The sequence below is a fragment of the Diabrotica virgifera genome, chromosome 4 (genome assembly GCF_917563875.1).
Source record: "Diabrotica virgifera virgifera chromosome 4, PGI_DIABVI_V3a".
In the NCBI taxonomy this organism is placed as follows: domain Eukaryota; kingdom Metazoa; phylum Arthropoda; class Insecta; order Coleoptera; family Chrysomelidae; genus Diabrotica; species Diabrotica virgifera.
The window spans coordinates 220,875,585-220,895,492 of NC_065446.1; the positions used below are offsets into that span (position 1 = coordinate 220,875,585).

General features: G+C 31.4%; 1 protein-coding gene across 1 annotated transcript in view; it reads left to right on the forward strand.

Annotated features, from left to right (window-relative positions):
- LOC114326404 (dynein beta chain, ciliary-like) overlaps window positions 1-19,908 on the forward strand; it is a 328,677-nt gene that overhangs the window by 126,556 nt on the left and 182,213 nt on the right. Inside the window, exons 10-11 of the mRNA XM_028274767.2 lie at window positions 2,660-3,019; window positions 12,595-12,982. Coding sequence (XP_028130568.2) covers window positions 2,660-3,019; window positions 12,595-12,982 — 748 coding nt within the window. The remainder of the gene's footprint in view (window positions 1-2,659; window positions 3,020-12,594; window positions 12,983-19,908) is intronic.

Consider the following 19,908-nt stretch of genomic DNA (forward strand, 5'->3'; position numbering starts at 1 on the left):
GTATTGTTTATATGATCTGTAAGTATGATTGTTTGAAGTGCTTATTTTTTAAAACATTTGGTTTTATAATAAAAAAAAATTTTTCTAAAAATTTTTGAAAAATTTAATTTTTTCAAAATAACTTAAAAAGTATTAGTGATAAGAAAAATCTTAAAGAGTAAAAAAATGTAGGTTTTGCTATTATAAATATGCTAGTTTCATTTTGTTTCTCCGTAAGCCAAAAATTGGTCAAGATATGGCCGTTCAAAATTTGCATACACTCGTGATTATTGACCCATTCAAGCTTTCTCAATTATAACCCTTTCAAAAATAAACACTTTAAACCGGTGAGACTGACAGATCATATAAAAAATAGGTAGGTAAGTAAATTGTTTGTAAAGTGGTAGCGATTCATTTCATTTGGGGAGCTAAACACGGCGAGATTTTCATGATTTTTTACAAAAAAATAGAGGGCCAACTTTATTTTGAGCTTAACTCGCTTATTTTTAATGCTAAAACTTTTGTTAACAATTAAAACAAAGCTTTTTATAAACACTTTAAAAAAGTTTAAATGGGGTTTTCCCGAAAATTGCTTAATTTTTCGGTGATTTCACCTTGAAATACTCGATTTGGAATTAGACGAATAAGAACGTATTTTTCATGAGCTACAACTTTGTTTTTGTTTGATTGACAGACTTTACTGATACACCATTTTTTTTGGGTTTTTTATAGGCTACACTTTTGCTAAGGATATTTTTTTCGATAAAATATTTACTTTTTGAGTTATTTGCGAAAAACCGTCTGAAAACGTAGTTTTTTTTGTCGAAAAATCAACATTTGCAATGGCAAATAACTCGAAAAGTATTGACTTACGTAAAAAACTCTATAGAACAAAAGTTGCTTAAAATCAATCAGTTTATCCATTTCCGGTCTTATTTTGAACGTATGTTTTTTCACCCCCGAGAAGGGGTGAATGTCACCCTCCAATTAAAAGCAACCAACGGCACAATTTCAACATTGAAGTGGAGGGTAAGTAGAACCTGAATCCAAATTTTCATGCAATTCGGAGTTGCCCCTGTAAATTACACGGTATCGTCGAATTTCCCGTTCATTTACTGGGCTATAAGACTACAATACGATTTCGATATATACTCCCATTTTACCTCGTCCTCCCTACAGGGCGTCTCAAACTTAACATAAGAAAAACATTTTTTTACTTCCACCCGGTATAAGTACAAAAAAAATTTGAGTAAACCATTGCATAACTGTGTAAATACTAATAGACAAGGCGAAAACGGCGGGTTCGAAGCGAAAAATATTCCCATGAGATTTTTTTGCATAATCACATTCGTGAGACATCCCAGAATAAGGTTCAAGAAGTCGCCCACGTTAAAAGTGGGCCAATTTTTTTTTAACAATTTTTTTTTAATGAAATTGCAAGAATCAATATTTTTGGCCCGAACAATTTTTTTTTTAAATTTTTTGGACTATTCTGGACAAAAAAGATCTCTTATAATTTTTCTCTAAAGTTAATCGTTTTCGACTTATAAACAATTTAAAATTGAAAAAAAACGAAAAATGGCGGTTTTCAAGGCTTAATAACTCGCTTAAAGTTATTATTATGAAAGTCAATATATGACTAAATCAAAGTTTAAAGCCCCCCCTACAAGATCCTGAAGAAATTCTTGTCATTATTTTATTACTAAGCTGTTATTTTTAAGTGATAATAATAAGCGCCATGCACGTGTGCGGGGCTGTAAATGCTGAGTGCGACAGAGAAGCCATTCCAGTAGTCCAATTGTGCATCTTACTCGCACTCACATTTACAGCAGCGTCAATACGATCTAACCACTCATTGTTATTAATTAAAAATAACAGCTTAGTAGTAAATTAATGACACAGATTTCTTCAGGATCATGTAAGGGCGACTTTAAACTTTGATTTAGTCACTTTCTGATTTTGAAAATATTAATTTTTGACCGAGTTATTAAGTCTTAAAAATGGCCATTTTCGCGTTTTTTAAAATTTAACTTGCTTATAACTCGAAAAAGATCAACTTTAGAAAAAAATTATAAGAGACCTTTTTTGTCCAGAATGTTCCAAAAAACCTAAAAAAAATTTATCCGGGCCAAAAATATTGATTTTTGCAATTTGATTAAAAAAAAAATTGTTAAAAAAAAATTGGCCCACTTTTCTCGTGGGCGACTTCTTGAACCTTATTCTGGGATGTCTCACGAATGTGATTATGCAAAAATATCTCATGGGAATATTTTTCCCAACGAACCCGCCGTTTCCGCCTTGTCTATAAAGAAAAGTCTAAAATAATATAAAAAAAAATTAGCGGAATCCGTTAATCTGTTCACGAAAAAATCTACTATAAAAATTCAGCAGAATTTTCTATATCCCTAACTTTTGACGGGCAGTTTATAAAAAAAAGAAGGTTAAAGAAGTACTATTGAGGAAATAATCCCGAAGAGGACAGAAATGTTAGATAACACCTTCTTCCACTCGTGTCGTCAAAAATTGTATGCGTTCATGTTAACTTTAATTTTTTACAAAAAATGCATGATTTTATATATCTAGATATAGATTATTTATATAGCTTTTTTACTTTTTATAATAAACGCTTATACCACTAAAGATTTTTATTTTCCTACTTCAACCTATTTTTCTTTGACAGGTAAGATTCGTCATGACAGATGAGACTACACTAAGAGATTTACTTGCTTTAAATCTTCACGAATATGAAGAAGACGTAAAAACTATAGTAGACAAGTCTGTTAAAGAAATGGCTATGGAGAAAGTTTTGAAAGAACTCAACGCCACTTGGAACGTGATGGAGTTTGAGTTTGATACGCACGAAAGAACCAAACTGCGCATACTCAGAATAGGGGAAGAAATCGTAGAAACATTGGAGGAAAATCAGGTTGCTCTCCAAAATATGATGACTTCTAAGTTTATAGACTTTTTTTTGGACGAAGTGTCGGAGTGGCAGAAGAAGTTGTCGAATGCTGACCAAGTTATAAATGTCTATTTTGAGGTTTGAAATTTTTATTAACTTTTTTAGGTCGTTTTATTTATTATTTGTCATGCTTATTTAGTCCAAAAGAGAATCTCCTCAAATTTTACGAATGTTGACAATCATAGTCACTTTAGCTTCAAATAAGCTATTCTAAATTGGTATTTTGAGTTTGATTTTCAACCAACTATTGTTTGCTAATAGTCACTCATTAATGCTGGATTTGAAGTTTTCTGTTTTTATTGTTCTTTTAACTCTTTTTCTTTATACGACTCTTATATTTCTATTTTTTAGGTATTTTAGTAGTTATTTTCTTTTATTACTATTTAGTACAGTATAATTGATCCAAAAGATGGCATAACTCAGACATCCAAAGTGAAAGTTATCCTTCAACACCAAATTGCTCTATATGATCCATACAATGTCCAGAAAAAGTCACACCATTTTCAGAGTCGGGTTTGGGGGGGAGAGGGGGGAGAAATTGGTAAATTCGTAGTTTTTTATGTTTTTCGTCAATATTTCTAAAACTATGCAGTTTAGCATGAACAACCTTCTATACAAAATTGTTCTATATTAAATGTGAAATAAAAAAGGCCCAATGCATAATCCTTCTAAAATGAATGGTTCCAAAGTTACGGAGGTAGTATATTATAACTGGTCCAAAAAAAGGACTAACCCAAACATCCAAAGTAAAAGTTTTCCTTTAACACCAAATTGTTCTGTATGGTCCACATATTGTTAAGTAAAAAGTTACACCATCTTGAGCGTCCGGTTTGGGGGAGAAGTTGGTAAATTAGTAGTTTTTTTTAAGTTTTTGGTCAATATTTCTAAAACTATACTTTAGCGTAAACTATGTTATATACAAAAATGTTCTACATGAAATTTAAAATAAAAAAATGTTTGATACATAATTGTTATAAAATCAACGGTTCCAGAGTTACGGAGGGTGAAAATGGAGGTTTTCGATACTTTTTATATTCTTTGGGCAATTTATAGAAATTTTCTCTAACAAGATTGTGTTTTGTAAATAAACTTTGCTGTTTCAGTGGCGTGATAAGCTCTTAAAGAACCGTCAACTTCACCACCTAAAATCATCATTAATTAACCAAAAAATATAAAAAGTATCGAAAACCTCCACTTTTCGTCCTCCGTAACTCTGGAACCGTTGATTTTATAACAATTATGTGTAAAACATTTTTTGTTTTAAATTTTATGTAGAACATTTTTATATAGAACATTGTTTAAGCTAAAGCATACTTTTAGAAATATTGAACGAAAAACGTACAAAAACTACTAATTTACCGACTTCTCCCCCATCTCCCCCCAAACCGGACGCTCAAAATGGTGTAAATTTTTACTGAAGAATATGTGGACCAAATAGAACAATTTGGTGTTGAAGGAAAACTTTTACTTTGGATGTCTGGGTTAGGCCTTTTTTTGGACCAATTATATTATACCTACTACCTCCGTAACTTTGGAAACGTTCATTTTAGAAGGGTTATGCATAGGGCCTTTTTTATTTAAAATTTAATGTAAACAATTTTATGTGGAGGGTTGTTCATGCTAAACCGCATAGTTTTAGAAATATTGACGAAAAACATAAAAAACTACGAATTTACAGATTTCTCCTCCCTCTCCCCCCCAAACCCGACGCTCAAAATGGTGTGACTTTTTTCTGGACATTATGTGGACCATATAGAACAATTTGGTGTTGGAGGATAACTTTCACTTTGGATGTCTGGATTTGGGTCTAACTATACCACACTAATTTCCAATCCTTTTAGTAAGTTAAAAAGGTACCAATAGACAATGGCAGAAAGTTGGAAACTTGAGAAATATTTTTCTTCTGCTTTTTCTTCTTAAATCAGGAAATACTCTCCAGTGTCTCGCATGGCCGCAAGGCCTTTGTACAATACTTTTTTTTTTAAACTCTAGTAAGTTATATGGATTAAACGAAAGCCGAAAAATTTCGTATTGGTAGTTTAAGTGAGGTTCAAACCTCAGTTGACAAGTGCATTCCTGCCTTACATCACAGCACATTGAAATGGCATAGTATGTATAGTATGTGTATTGCAGTCTCCTTTGCCATTTCACACTTTCTGCACCATGGTTCATTCATCTGATCTAGTTTGTATAGGTAGTTTGTTAAACAGCACAGCAATGTCCAGTCATCATGTTGATCTCTTCTTTATTGAGGTTCATCAAATTGTTAAAGAGCCTTTTATCAATATTCTTGATTATTTTTTTAGTCTAGATTTGCCCTTGAGTGGCTCCATTTCTTTTGATGATTCCTTATCACCCATTTTTTAACCTCGCCTTTGCATCATTTTATCATTTTAAGTGATACCATAGAAAGATTCTGGACTTTTCCTGGTTTCTCTCGATCCTTGTTATGCCAGCATATCTGCTCGTTGAATCCCATGCACTACTTCATGACCCAGCACCGATATTAAAGACACTTTATTGTTTTTGCCAGGTTGTTTAGGATATTTTTGCAGTTCTTCTTCTTCACGTGCCATATCAGAATTATCCGACGTTGGCGATCACCATTGCGAAGGCTTCTCGATCTTCTGAAATATGGAAAAATTGTCCTGGATTTGGTATCTGAGTCCACTCTCGAATGTTTTTTAACCAAGAAACTTGTTTTCTTCCTACACCTCTACGGCCCTCTATTTTGCCTTTAAGGATCAGTTGTAATATTTGATATCGACTTCCCCTCACTATATGTCCCAGATAAAACATTTTTCGATGTTTAACAGTCTTTAGCAGTTCTCTATTTTTGTTGACCCTCCTTAGTACTTCTTCATTAGTTTTCCTTGCTGTCTAAGTTATCTTCAGCATTCGTCTATGAATCCACATTTCCAATGCTTCAATTCTGTTCATGATCGATACTTTTAGCGTCCACACTTCTGCACTATACAAAAGTACGGACCAAACATAGCACTTAACCATTCTTTGTCTTAGTTCTAAACTGAGATGATTATTGCAAAGAAATGACTTCATTTTCATAAAAGTAGTTTTAGTCATTGCTAGTCTACGTTTGATTTCTATGTCTGGATCTATTAGTCCGTTCTTTAACGGTAAAATATTGCAAAACCTCTAAATTTTAAAGAACCGCTTGGATTGACATGAAATTTGGCAAACACATAGCTAACAAGTCAAAGAAAAAAAGTGATATTGTGCCGATATGTGCTTTTGCCCTGGGGTGGTTTTCACCCCTTCTTGGGGATAAAAAAATATTCGTCCAAAGAAAGTCAGGAAATGGATAAATTGGCTAATTTTAAGTAAATTTTGTTCTATAGAGTTTTTTCACTAAGTCAATACTTTTCGAGTTATTTGGCAAAGAATATGTTAATTTTTTCAACAAAATAACCACGCTTTTAGAGGGTTTTTCGCAAATAACTCAAATAGTAAGTATTTTGTCGAAAAAACATTCTCAGCAAAAATATAGCCTGTAAAAAATTTAAAAAAATGGTGTATATATCACGTCTCTACACCTAGTAGAAGCAGAGTTATAGCTAATGAAAAATAGGTTCATATTCGTCAAATTCCAAATGGAATATTTTAACGTGAAATAACCAAACATGAAGCACATTTCGGGGAAAACTCATTACAACTTATTTAAAGTGTTTAAAAAAGCTTCATTTTTGTTTTATAAAAAAAATTTCTAGCATCAAAATTAAACAAGTTACGCTCAAAATAAAGTTAGTCCCTTTTGGTTTTGGTAAAAAAATCGAGAAAATGACCCACTAATTAGTATCTTAAATGAACTTAATCGTTACGACTTCACAAGTTTCTTGACTCATGTATATATTGTTTATATGATCTGTAAGTTTCATCGGTTCAAAGTCCGTATTATTGAAAGGGATGTAGTTAAAAGGGGTTGAACGAGTCACTGATCACGAATGTATGCAAAATTAGAAACACCAAATCTTAATCAATTTTTGTCTAACAGAAAAACAAAAAAATACATGATATTCAGAAAAGCAAATCTGACTTTTTTTGTTTTTGAGATTTTTGGTATCTCGAACAATTTTTAAGTTATTTTGAAAAAAAGCATATTTTTCAAAATTGAAATTTTTAAAAATTTTACTTTGAAACCAATTTTTTTCAAAAATAAGCCCTTTGAATCGATGAAACTTGCAGATCATATAAACACAACATAAGTAAAATAATTTGTGGAGCGGTGACGATTAATTTAATTTAAGTTGCTAATAAACGGGCGGTCTTCCCGATTTTTTTTGCAAAAACAAAAGGGACCAAATTTATTTTGAGCGTAACTTACTTAAATTTAATGCTAGAAACTTTTTGTAAAAACAAAAATAAAGCTTGTTTTAAACACTTTCAAAAAGTTATAATTGATTTTCCTCAAGAAGTGCTTAATTTTTTGGATATTTCACGTCGAAATATTCTATTTGAAATTTGGTGAATATGAATCTATTTTTCATTGGCTATAACTCTGGTTCTACGAGATCCAGAGACCTATCGCGTACACAATTTTTTTTACTTTTTTATAGGCTGTATTTTTGTTAAGAACGTTTTTTTCGACAAAATACTTACTTTTTGAGTTATTTGCGAAAAAGCGTCTAAAAATGTGGTTATTTTGTTGAAAAATTAACATATTCACTTGCAAATAACTTGAAAAGTGTTGACTTGGCGAAAAAGCTCTATAAAACAAAAGTTACTTAAAATTAGTCAGTTTACCCATTTCCGGACTTATTTTGGACATATATTTTTTAACCCTCAAGAGGGGGTGAAAGTCACCTCAAGGGCAAAAGCACACATCGGCACAATATCACTTTTTTCTTTGACATGTAAGCTATGCGTATGCCAAATTTCATGTCAATGGAATATCAAAAACCGTGAAAGAATGGACTATAGTTGGTTCGTTATCACAGTTCCCAAATATGTCATTTTGTGAACTTTCTCAACTTGGACTCTTTTTAATTGAAGATTTGCATCGGGATGTGAGTCACGACTAAACACTAAAAATTTGGTTTTGTTTGAGTTTATTTTAATGCCCATTTCCTCTCCTACCTCGTGAATATGATCAAGCATAATTTGGAGACCTTCAATATTATCTGACAGAATTACTGTATCGTCTGCATATCTAATCACATTAAGTAGTCCCCCTTTGATTTTTATTCCATATGGCTGAGTCTCAAGTGCCTTTTTAAACAACTGGTCCGAGTAAACATTGAACAATGTTGGCGACAAAATGCACCCTTGTCTGACTCCTCGTTGTATGGATTTCATCGGTGTAATTATCTCCAATTTTTACGATAGCAGTTTGATTCCAGTACAAATTTTTAATGACACGAATATCCTTGTCATCTATTCTGATATTTTTCAGTATTTGCATTAATTTTACATGCTGACTTTATCGAATGCCTTTTAGAAGTCCACGAAACATGCAAATACATCTTTTGTTTAATAACGGCATTTTTGTATTAGGATGTTAAGCGCAAAAAGTGCCTCCCTGGTTCCCATAGCATTTCTAAAACCAAATTGGGTACTTTGAGATCTTCGCATTTGCGTCTAATTCTGTTGTGAAGCATTCTGAGGAAAATTTTAAGAATGTGGCTGATTAGGCTAATTAATCGATATTCTGGGCATTTTATCGCATTGTGGTTTTTAGGTATTGCGACAAAGATGAATTTGAGCCAATCTGTGGGAATTACTCCGGTGTTGTATATTGAATTAAAAAGTCTTACTACTACTTTTATGTTATCATCCTGTATTAGTTTTAGCAACTCAGTTGGTGTATCATCTGGACCACAAGCTTTTCTAATTTTAGCATTATTTATAGCGTGTTCTACCTCGCATTTCATAATTTCTGGGCCGTCAGTGCAGTTATCTTTGCAGTTACTCACCATTTTTGATTTAGTGAGTGGGTTCTTTACTATCAGAATAGCCGCTTGGCTATCTGTGTAAACGTTGATTCTCTTAACTTTAGGGTCTCCATCTATGATTTCATCAATGCACCAAGCAAAATGCTTGGAACCAAGCTCCAAGCAAAAATGTTCAGCTTGGAACACAGTTGTATGTTGACTTATACTGTAAGATTTTTTATAATTACATGTTTAGCCAAAGACTCCTGATCCAATACTATGGTTAGTTTCAGATCCATCAGCCTATTTGAACATCTCTTCTGGGCACATATTAAAAAGAAGAGGAAATAGTACTCCTCTTCTTATAGGTATCTCAATAGATTTTTTGTTTGTTTATTGGTATTGTGGTTTTCTAATACATATATCGATATATTGTACTGCTGCTCATATTCTGATCATCTATTGCGATGTTCCGTCATATATTTGCAAGCCTTCTGTGTTGTATTTTGTCGAAGGCTTTCTCAAAGCCAACTAAAAATATGAATACCGCACAGTTGACATCTAGACACCGTTTTATGAGTGTTTGTATAGTAAATAATGCCTCTTGAGTACCAAAGCCTTTTTTTAATTCCAGGTGGTTTCCTGTTATGCTGTAGTCTAGTTTTTTGTAGACATGGTTATACATGGTGATTGATTAGTAGGGTAAAGCTCAATAGCTTCGCTATAATAACAGATAGCAATAAAAGTAATAACAAAAATTTTAGCCACCTTTGAGTTTCACATTACAAAATTAGTTAGAATGTTACAGGGTGTTCGATAACACAGTGGCAGACCTAACTTATGTTTTTTTAAATGGAACACCCTATATATTACTTTAAATTCGAAATCCTGTTAACTTCTCTATCACAAAAATATAAAGGTTTGTTATATCACAAAAATATAATGGTTTGTTATTTTATATAGGGTATTTACAAAGTTATAACCAATTTTATATGAAAATCGTAACAAGTTCAACTCCCTGTATAAATAAAAATAAGCACAACAGCAATGGTTTATTAATGCCATATTTTTTAACGTATTGTCAAAATTTTCAAGAATGGTCAATATTGCTAATTTTCTTTATATCAAATACAGGGTGAGTCAAAACGCAAGTACATTATTTTATCAGTAATTTTAAATGGAAAACCCTGTATTTTATATCACTATTGAAAAGTACCATTACCATACTTTAATTTTTAGATAACATTCCCTATGTCTAAATTTATTAGTTTTCGAGATAATTTAATTTTTCAATGGACCAGTAGCGTGGCTACACAAATCACCAGAATTTAATAAACTGGACTGATTTTTTTGGGATTACGTTAATAATGAAGTTTATAAAATACCTCCAACAACAAGGGATGAGATGAAAAATAGAATACAAAGCGTATTTCGATGTGTTAATTTACAAATGGTCCGTAGAGTAAGTAGCTCATTCAATGATCGTTTTTAGGCGTACATAAATGTGTTAGGAGGTGATTTTGAACACCTTATGTAATTAAATATTAAAAATATGAAAAATATTTTATTAGAAGTAGCTTCTAATTTTTTCAAACATGTTTTTTTGCAAAATGTATTACTGATAAATTATGTTTAGTTCTTTATTTGTTACGTTGTTACATTTACATACAAAAGTAGTGTTTAATTGTCTTCACACAAAATATTGTATTTTGTGTTTGTGTGTTTTTTTGTAAAATTTATTACTAATTTTCTTTGTTTATTTGTTGCATTTACATAAAAAGATAGTTTTTAATTGTTTCAAAAATGTTGCATATAGTGGTTGTGTTTTTGTTTGTAAAATGTATTACTAATAAATTATTTTTATTTCTTTATTTGCTACAGTGTTACATTGATTACCGGATTGATAATCGGTAATCTTCAATTGTCAATTCAGTCATGGCTTACTGAAAATTTAGATAAATTTAAACACCTAAAATAATTTGCTCTGAAAAATTAAAATATCTCGAAAACTAATAAATTTGGGCATAGGGAATGTTATATAAAAATTACAATACGTTAATGTTACTTTTCAATAATGATATAAAATACAGGGTGCTCTCTTTAACATTACTAAGAAAATAATGTACTTGCGTTTTGACTCACCTTGTATTTGATATAAAGAAAATTAGCAATATCAATAATTCTTAAAAATTTTGACAATAAGTAAAAAATATGGCATTAATTAGCAATTGCTGTTGTGCTTATTTTTATTTATACAGGGAGTTGAACTTGTTACGATTTTCATACAAAATTGGGTATAACTTTGTAATACCCTGTATAACATTACAAACCTTTATATTTTTTGTGATGGAGAAGTTAACAGGATTTCGAATATAAAATAAAATATAGGGTGTTCCATTTAAAAAACATAAGTTAGGTCTGCCACTGTGTTATCGAACACCCTGTAACATTCTAACTAATTTTGTAATGTGAAGCTCAAAGGTGGCTAAAATTTTTGTCATTAACTCTTATTGTTATCTATTACTATAGCGGAGCTATTGAGCTTTACACTACTAATCAATCACCCTGTATTATTCGTGAGAAGATTTTTAAAACATGGTTCATCAAATTGATCGCCCTATATTTATCATATTTCTTTGCGTGGGTTTTTGTGTATTAGGGTGAACTCAGATATTACCCATACTTTCGGAGTTACCCCGGTATACTAAAAGTCAAAATTTAATAATTAGGAATGCACGTCGTAGATTTAATGACATTATAACCCACCGCACCTGTACAAACTTAACGACAAACAAATTTAAGAAATTTTTCTTCCTGTAATATTTATTTTCGCTACCGTCAACAGGAAATGCCTGTTGCCAAATAAAAAATATATCAAAGCAGCTACCGGCTACACTGTTTCTCTTTGTCTTTAAGAGTGTGAAACAAAGATAACTATCAGTACTATAAGTGTCAAACTGACATTTCCCTATAGGGCTTTTCATCGATTGTCATTTGTTTCGAGCTTCTGTCATGTGTCACATAATATTAATATATCTACGTCATACGTCTTTGGTGTGTATCATTGTATAATACCAATAACGTATGACGTAGATATATTAATATTATGTGACACATGACAGAAGCTCGAAACAAATGTATCGATCACGTCACTTTCCCACTGTCACCGATTAGATCAACTCCTCCGATTAGAAAGAGACTTCCCACCTAAGTTTTGCCCATTTAGCCAGCAACATTCCTTAAAATTAATGACTAACTAAACCTACCATACAACAAGACTGCCTAATCGACCAATCAATGATAGGGAAGAGAAAGTGAAGTTGGTTATAAAATTAACTTACGTTAAAATATAAACTAATTAAATAAAATATAATTTGGAAACAATAATTTGACATTAAATGTAACCTCCACTATTAAGACAGATGTCAGTTACTATTTGAAATCACAACAAATATAATAATGACGTCATATAAACTTATCACTAATTCTAGCCAATGAAATGTTGGCTGTAATAGGAATGGCACGTCAAAAAGATCTGCTTATTCCCTATTATATTTTTTTTTCAAATTCAGAATATGGCAACTAAAGGCAAATTACCAGCATTGCTTATTGTTTTTACCTTTTCTGTATTATAATTTTTTTGAATAATTTTATTAGTATATCAATGTGGTTTTCTGTTGGTAGTCTTTAAATTTCTGTAGGTACATAAATTTTATATTAAGAAAAGAACCAAGTATATAAATACTAACTATGACATTATCTTAGGTTCAAAGAAAATGGATGTATTTGGAAAGTATTTTCATTGGTTCCGAAGATATACGGAACCAATTACCAGAAGATTCCCGCCGATTCGATAAGATCGATAGAGAGTTTAAGGAAGTATTGAAAGATCTGTCGTCAACTGCAAACATAGTGAAATCAACGAATAAAGCTGGTCTTATTGAAAGATTAGAAGCCATCTTGGCAGATTTGACACTATGTGAGAAGGCATTAAATGATTATTTGGAGACAAAACGCTTAGCATTTCCAAGGTTTTATTTTGTCTCGTCGGCTGATTTACTTGATATTTTGTCCAATGGTAATCAACCAGAACTAATTCAACGTCATCTGACTAAGTTGTTTGATTCGATAGGAAGGTTAATTTTTGAGCAAGGTAGGTAACTTTTTATTTATTTTACCACTAAAATACAATATTTTATAAGCTATCAGGTTTTGAGTGTTATACAGAGCGGACCAAACAAAAGAGTCCACCTCGATATTTGGCAGTATTTATTAGATTTTAAAGAAATAAAAAACAGGTCAATTTTTGATCTAAGTGGGACACATTTTTACGGTACATACATCTGTCATTTGTCAACCCCTTCCCATCCACTTCCACCACCCCTTAATTTTAAATAGGGAATAAGGGTCGTGTGCTAGCTCATTTGAAAGGTTATTCAATTCTCTGTTCAGTAATATCAACATTAACATAATTATTTATATAGGGTGTCCAAGAAAAAATATTTTAATTAAATTAATTGACACAAAAGGAAGAATGAATGTAATTTATTTAATTCAAAATACATTCTACTGCTGTTACAAAATAGAAAAAAAAATGTTTTTTGGTAAATAGACATTGCTTTTCGCTTAATTTAAATGTTCAAGCTGCCACCCATCTGCCTCTTGGTAGATTGAATATTGAATTTAAGCAGCAAAAAATGTTTATTTATCAAATAAACATTTTTTTTGTTTTATGTCGCAGTAGAATGTATTCTGAGTTAATAAAATTACCTATATTCTTCTTTTTTTTGTCAATTATTTTAATTCAAAATAAGTTTTTTTCGACACCCTGTATAAATGATTATGTCAATGTTAATATTACTGAATAGAGAATTGAATAACTTTTCAAATGAGCTAGCATACGACCCCTATTCCCTATTTAAAAATAAGGGGTGGAGGAAGTGGAAGGGAGGGGGTTGATAAATGACAGATATATGTACCATAAAAATGTCTCCCTCCTAGATCAAAAATTGACCTGTTTTTTTATTTCCTTAAAATCTAATAAATACTACCAAATATCGATGTGGATTCTGAAAGCCCACTCTGCATATCTAAGTAGTGCAATAAAATTTTTCAATGAAAGAATTTATTCGACACAAACTAGATGAAAATATATTCTGAGAAATTCAATATCAAAAGTTTACTTCTAAATTTAGTCCAATAAGTTGGTTATAATGAGCCGAAATCTTAATCCTTTAGGTTGGTAATAAAGATTTTTATAGAAATACTCCCGGAAATTTGTTTATAACTACAGTTGAGGGTTATGGTATGCTCCAGCTCAACACATTTCAGAAAAATCAGGAAAATATTTAGCACGAAAAAACCGATGTTATATGCCCTTATTTTTTAATTTTTTTCTTTACTTATCTTGAAAATGTTGTTCTGAAGCTATTTTCTTGTGGGATTTCTGTAATTAGCTAGTTTTGATGGAAAATAAGTCACAATTTTGCTAGAAAAATGATTTTATTAACTTTTCGACGTGCAAATCGGATGCCGTTGTCAAAATACAAAAAATATTAATGAATTAAACAAAAATGTTGTTGCTTAGTAAAAAATTCTTCTAATAATTTATTTAACCTGACTCATTTATATCGGCAATTCAGACATATATTGTACATTTTAAAGTAGAATGATAGACTTTAAAATGATATTGCCAATATTTATGAGTTGCGTGCCTGGGCGACTTTACCGAAAGATAGTTCATTCGATTGCATGAAATCAACCCCAACTCAAGAATATCCGTCACAAAAAAAGCATAACATGTTATCTGTCTTTAAAAAGACAACCACATGCAACAGTGACAGTAAATTTCTCGTATTAGAGATTCCATAGTAAATCACGAGGGAAAACCAGGAAAAGACCTCGTGATTCTACCCCGAAATCGTAAGTTTTAGGTCTTAATTTAGTTTACTCTCAAAACTAATACCAAATTCTGACCTTAATATGTACATATGTTATTTTAAATTATAAATAATATTAATAATACATAAAATATAAAATATGTACTAACTCGATATGTTATTGACTTACTAACCGTGGCTTTCTATTGACTTTTACCACATCCTACTGAATTCTACCGAGGAATTTGCGACACAATTGGTTGTATTTAGCATAATTAGAGCCGCTTCTTTGATTTTTCTCTTTTTACTATATGTTTCTTTTTCAGGACTTGATACTTGAATACAGGATACTTGAATCTCTCCACTGAACTCTATGTTCATTATCCCATGCGTGTTGACATATTTGAGATCTATCAAATTCTCTATTTTTAATATAAGACTAATGTTCACTTATTCTAACGCTTAATGGTCTTGATGTTTCACCTAAATAAAATTGTTCGCATTCACAAGGTATTTTATAAATACAATTCTTTGTCCTTTCATGTTCACTGTTAGGTTTCAACGTACCCCTAGGTGTGAAAAGTAATCCTAGTTCCTCCTCCTATTGTAGTTCTTCTTTTAATTTCCAGAATTATAGTGTAGTTAGTTTAGTTACACATTTCCTGCTGGCTGAATGGGCACATGAGCCCGAAGGCCAAAAAAAGATCTCAACGTGTTTGTTGTTTTGAATGTTGTAGAAATGTTGAATTTATTTCCTATTGTTTTAAGTTTCTTGGATAGTCCTTTTGTATGTGGTATTGATATTTTCCTCGTATTATTTTTTGTGAATGCTATAGGATCCCGTTCTAAGTTGTTCTGTTCCATTCGATCCAATCTTGACAATTCCTGATTTATAAACGATAAAGAATAATAGTTTTTTAATAAAACAGATGTTAACAATTGTTTTTCTTCTAAGAATGAATTTTTGTTAGAACAAGAAGTAATTTTGGCTCTATCATATAAGGATTTAATGATTTATCTTTTTTAACGTTAATGTTTTGAGTTTTTTTCCTGGTTTTCCCTCGTGATTTACTATGGAATCTCTAACACGAGAATTTTACTGTCACCGTTGCATGTGGTTGTCTTTTTAAAGACAGATCACATGTTATGCTTTTTTGTGACGGATATTCTTGCGTTGGGGTTGATTTCATGTAATCGAATGAACTATCTTTCGGTAAAGTCGTCCCAGGAAAGCAACTCATAAATATTGGCAATTTCATTTTAAAGTCTTCTACTTTAAAATGTATAATATGTATATGTTTGAATTGCTGATATAAAGGAGTCAGATTATATAAATCAATTATTAGAAGAATTTTTTACTAAGCCAAAACATTTTTGTTTAATTCATTAATATTTTTTGTATTTTGACAACGGCATCCGATTTGGACGTCGAAACATTAATAAAGTCATTTTTTTAGTAAAATTGTGACTTATCTCCCATCAAAACTAGTTAATTATCTCACTAGAAAAATATCACATCCAAAAAGATCTTCCGTTTTTACGAAAGTCTAATAAACTTTCTTATTTCTAATGAGAAACCCTGAATATATTTTTTTTGAAATCCTTAATATATACTAATTATTTTTAATATTACCTCCCCTATACCTGAATGCCAATAACTCCATTTCGGAGTTATTGGCACATTTATTTTAAAATACCATTTTAAACCAATTATAAAAATCAATTTTTTCTGCCCGAGTAGACATTATTTTAGGTTCTTTAAATCATTCGAAACAAAAAAGGTCTTATGTAATTTTTCTCTAAAGTTAATCGTTTCCGAGTTATAAACAATTTAAAACTGAAAAAAAAAGAAAAATGGCGATTTTTAAGGTTCAAAACTACAAATAAAAAATATAATTTGTGAAGATACGAAATACCTACCCAAATTCAAGCTTAAATCTTCTTCTATCTTCTATCTAAAAAAATTTTGGCACGTTTTATTCTAAAACATTGTTTTTTGTATCATTCATTGTGTATAGAGATCGAACAACAAGCAGGATTCCGAGCAGGAAGATCCTGTATCGACCACATCTTCACGCTCAACCAACTCAATGAAAAAAAAGTAGCCAGAGACAGAGAAATACATCTACTATTCGTTGATCTAACTAAGGCATATGATACCGTACCACTTTGTAAATTATGGCAAGTCCTGGAAAAATCCCCTATTAATATAACTTTAATAAAAGCAGTGCAACAATTCTATAACAATATCCAAGCAAACATAAAAATCAACAGCAGATTATCCAATAGCTTCATGGTGAATAAGGGACTACGACAGGGATGCAGCTTATCGCCAACACTGTTTAAAATCTATATAAATGAGGTCTTGCATAAGTGGCGCAAATCGTGTTCTGGAATGGGGATACAGCTAAACGACGACTCAACATTATACACACTGCATTTTGCTGACGATCAGGTGGTGATTGCCCAGGATAAAGATGATCTAATATTTATGACAAACCGGCTGTTTCGAGAATACAAAAAATAGGGCCTATACGTTAATATGAAGAAAACCAAATATATGTGTATAGGAGGACAGAAAAGTGAGTTACATCTAGAGGATGATATGGTTATCGAGCCAAGCTCTGATTATGTATACCTTGGAACGAGAATCCAACAAAGTGGAAGGACAGAATTCGAAATAGAGGAAAGAATTATGAAAGGAAAGAAGGTAATAGGAGCTTTGAACTCGCTACTTTGGTCAAAAACCATATCATAAGAAAAGAAAACACAGCTTTATAATTGCATCTTTAAAAGCGTGGTACTGTATGGATGTGAAACCTGGCAACTGAATAAGCGAACAGAACAGAAGTTGCTTGCACTGGAAATGGACTTCTGGCGAAGATCGGCCTGCATCTCCAGAGTCTCACATATAACGAATGAACGGGTACGAGATGTTATGAATAGAAAAACAAACATAATTGAAGAAGTCCAACAAAAACAACTTTGTTGGTATGACCATGTACAAAGAATGGAGGAACATCGACTCCCAAAGCTAATAATGGAATGGCAACCCCCGGAAAGAAGGAAAAGGGGCAGACCGAAAACAACCTGGATAAGTGGAATCCAGAAAGCCATGTCTGAGAGAGATCTCTGACCAGGAGATTGGACAGATCGACGCGGCTGGAGAATAGGAACCGGAAGGCGCAGGACGCTATAAACCGGTGTTATATATACATTGTTTTTAATTGTTAATGAAGCGCATATGGGAGGACGGGCAATCGGGCTACATTAACAACTATGTTTTAAAATGAAATAATCCCAAAATACTTATCGGTTGCTGATAAAATAAGGTTTGAAATTGAATTTAGGCACTTCGTAGTTCCAAAAATCTTTTATTTCTGTTATTGAACATTGAAAATCGTCAATTTTCGATTTTTTTTTCAGTTTTAAATTGATTATAACTCGGAAGCGATTTACTTAAGAGAAAAATTACAAAAGTCTTTGTTTAGTTCTAATGATCCAAAGAACCTCAAATAATGTCTACTCGGGCAGGAAAAATTTATTTTTATAATTTGTTTTTAAAATAAATGTAGCAATTACTCCGGATTTATGGCATTTGGGTATAGGGAATATAATATGAAAAATAATCAGTATGGATTAAGGACTTCAAACCTCAAAAAATATGCAGGATGTTCCATTTGAAATAAGAAAGTTCATTAGATTTCCAGAAAAACGGAAGATGTAACAACAATGTAATTACCGCTATAATTTTGGTCCCATTGTAAAACCTTTACCCACCAATATCTATAAAAATTGTGCAAGCTATTTTCGAGATAATTAAGGGTTTCCATACATAAAACACACTCTGTATATACCGCTCATTTGAGTTATTTATAAGAACCACGACGTTTTATGATATTCAAAACTATTTATTTTAACGGAAAATGAACCCTAGTAGAAGGAAAAAAATATCGTGAAGTTTTTCTGTGAAAAAGGAATGTCTTTTAGAAAAACACTTTTGAGTATTTTCACTAAGTTTCATCAACATTGAATTTTATGTTTATCAGTTATTTTGAGTTTATGTTAAAAATATTGAAAGTTGCATATTAAATACAATAAAAGCTGTAGATTTCTATATTATTAGCCCAGTAAATGAACGGGAAATTCGGCGATACCGTGTAATTTTCAGGGGCAACTCCGAATTGCATGAAAATTTGGATTTAGGTTCTAATTACCCTCCACTTCAAACTTGAAATTTTGCCGTTGGTTGCTTTTACTTGGGCGGGGGGGGGGGGGGGAGTGAAAAAACATACGTTCCGTATAAGATAAGACCGGAAATGAATAAATTGACTGATTTTAGTCAACTTTTTTTCTATAGAGTTTTTTACGTAAGTCAATACTTTTCGAGTTATTTGCCATTGAAAATGTTGATTATTCGACAAAAAACTACGTTTTCAGACGGTCTTTCGCAAATAACTCAAAAAGTAAATATTTTATCGAAAAAAGTATCCTTAACAAAAGTGTAGCTTATAAAAAACCCAAAAAATAGTGTATCAGTAAAGTCTATAAATCAAATAAAAACAAAGTTGTAGCTCATGAAAAATACGTTCTTATTCGTCTAATTCCAAATCGAACATTTCAAGGTGAAATCACCGAGAAAAATTAAGCACTTTTTGGGAAAACCCCATTTAAACTTTTTTAAAGTGTTTATAAAAAGCTTTGTTTTAATTGTTAACAAAAGTTTTAGCATTAAAATTAAGCGAGTTACGCTCAAAATAAAGTTGGCCCTCTTTTTTTTGTAAAAAATCATGATTATCTCGCCGTGTTTAGCTCCCCAAATGAAATTAATCGCTACCGCTTAACAAACAATTTACTTACCTATCTATTTTTTATATGATCTGTCAGTCTCACCCGTTTAAAGTGTTTATTTTTGAAAGGGTTATAATTGAGAAAGCTTGAATGGGTCACTAATCACGAGTTTATGCAAATTTTGAACAGCCCTATCTTAACCAATTTTTATCTTACCGAGAAACAAAATGAAACTAGCATATTTATAATAGCAAAACCTACATTTTTTTACTCTTTAAGATATTTCTTATCACTAATACTTTTAAGTTATTTTGAAAAAATGAAATTTTTCAAAAATTTTTAGAAAATTTTTTTTTAATCTAAAACCAAATGTTTTCAAAAATAAGCACTTCAAACCAATCAAACTTAC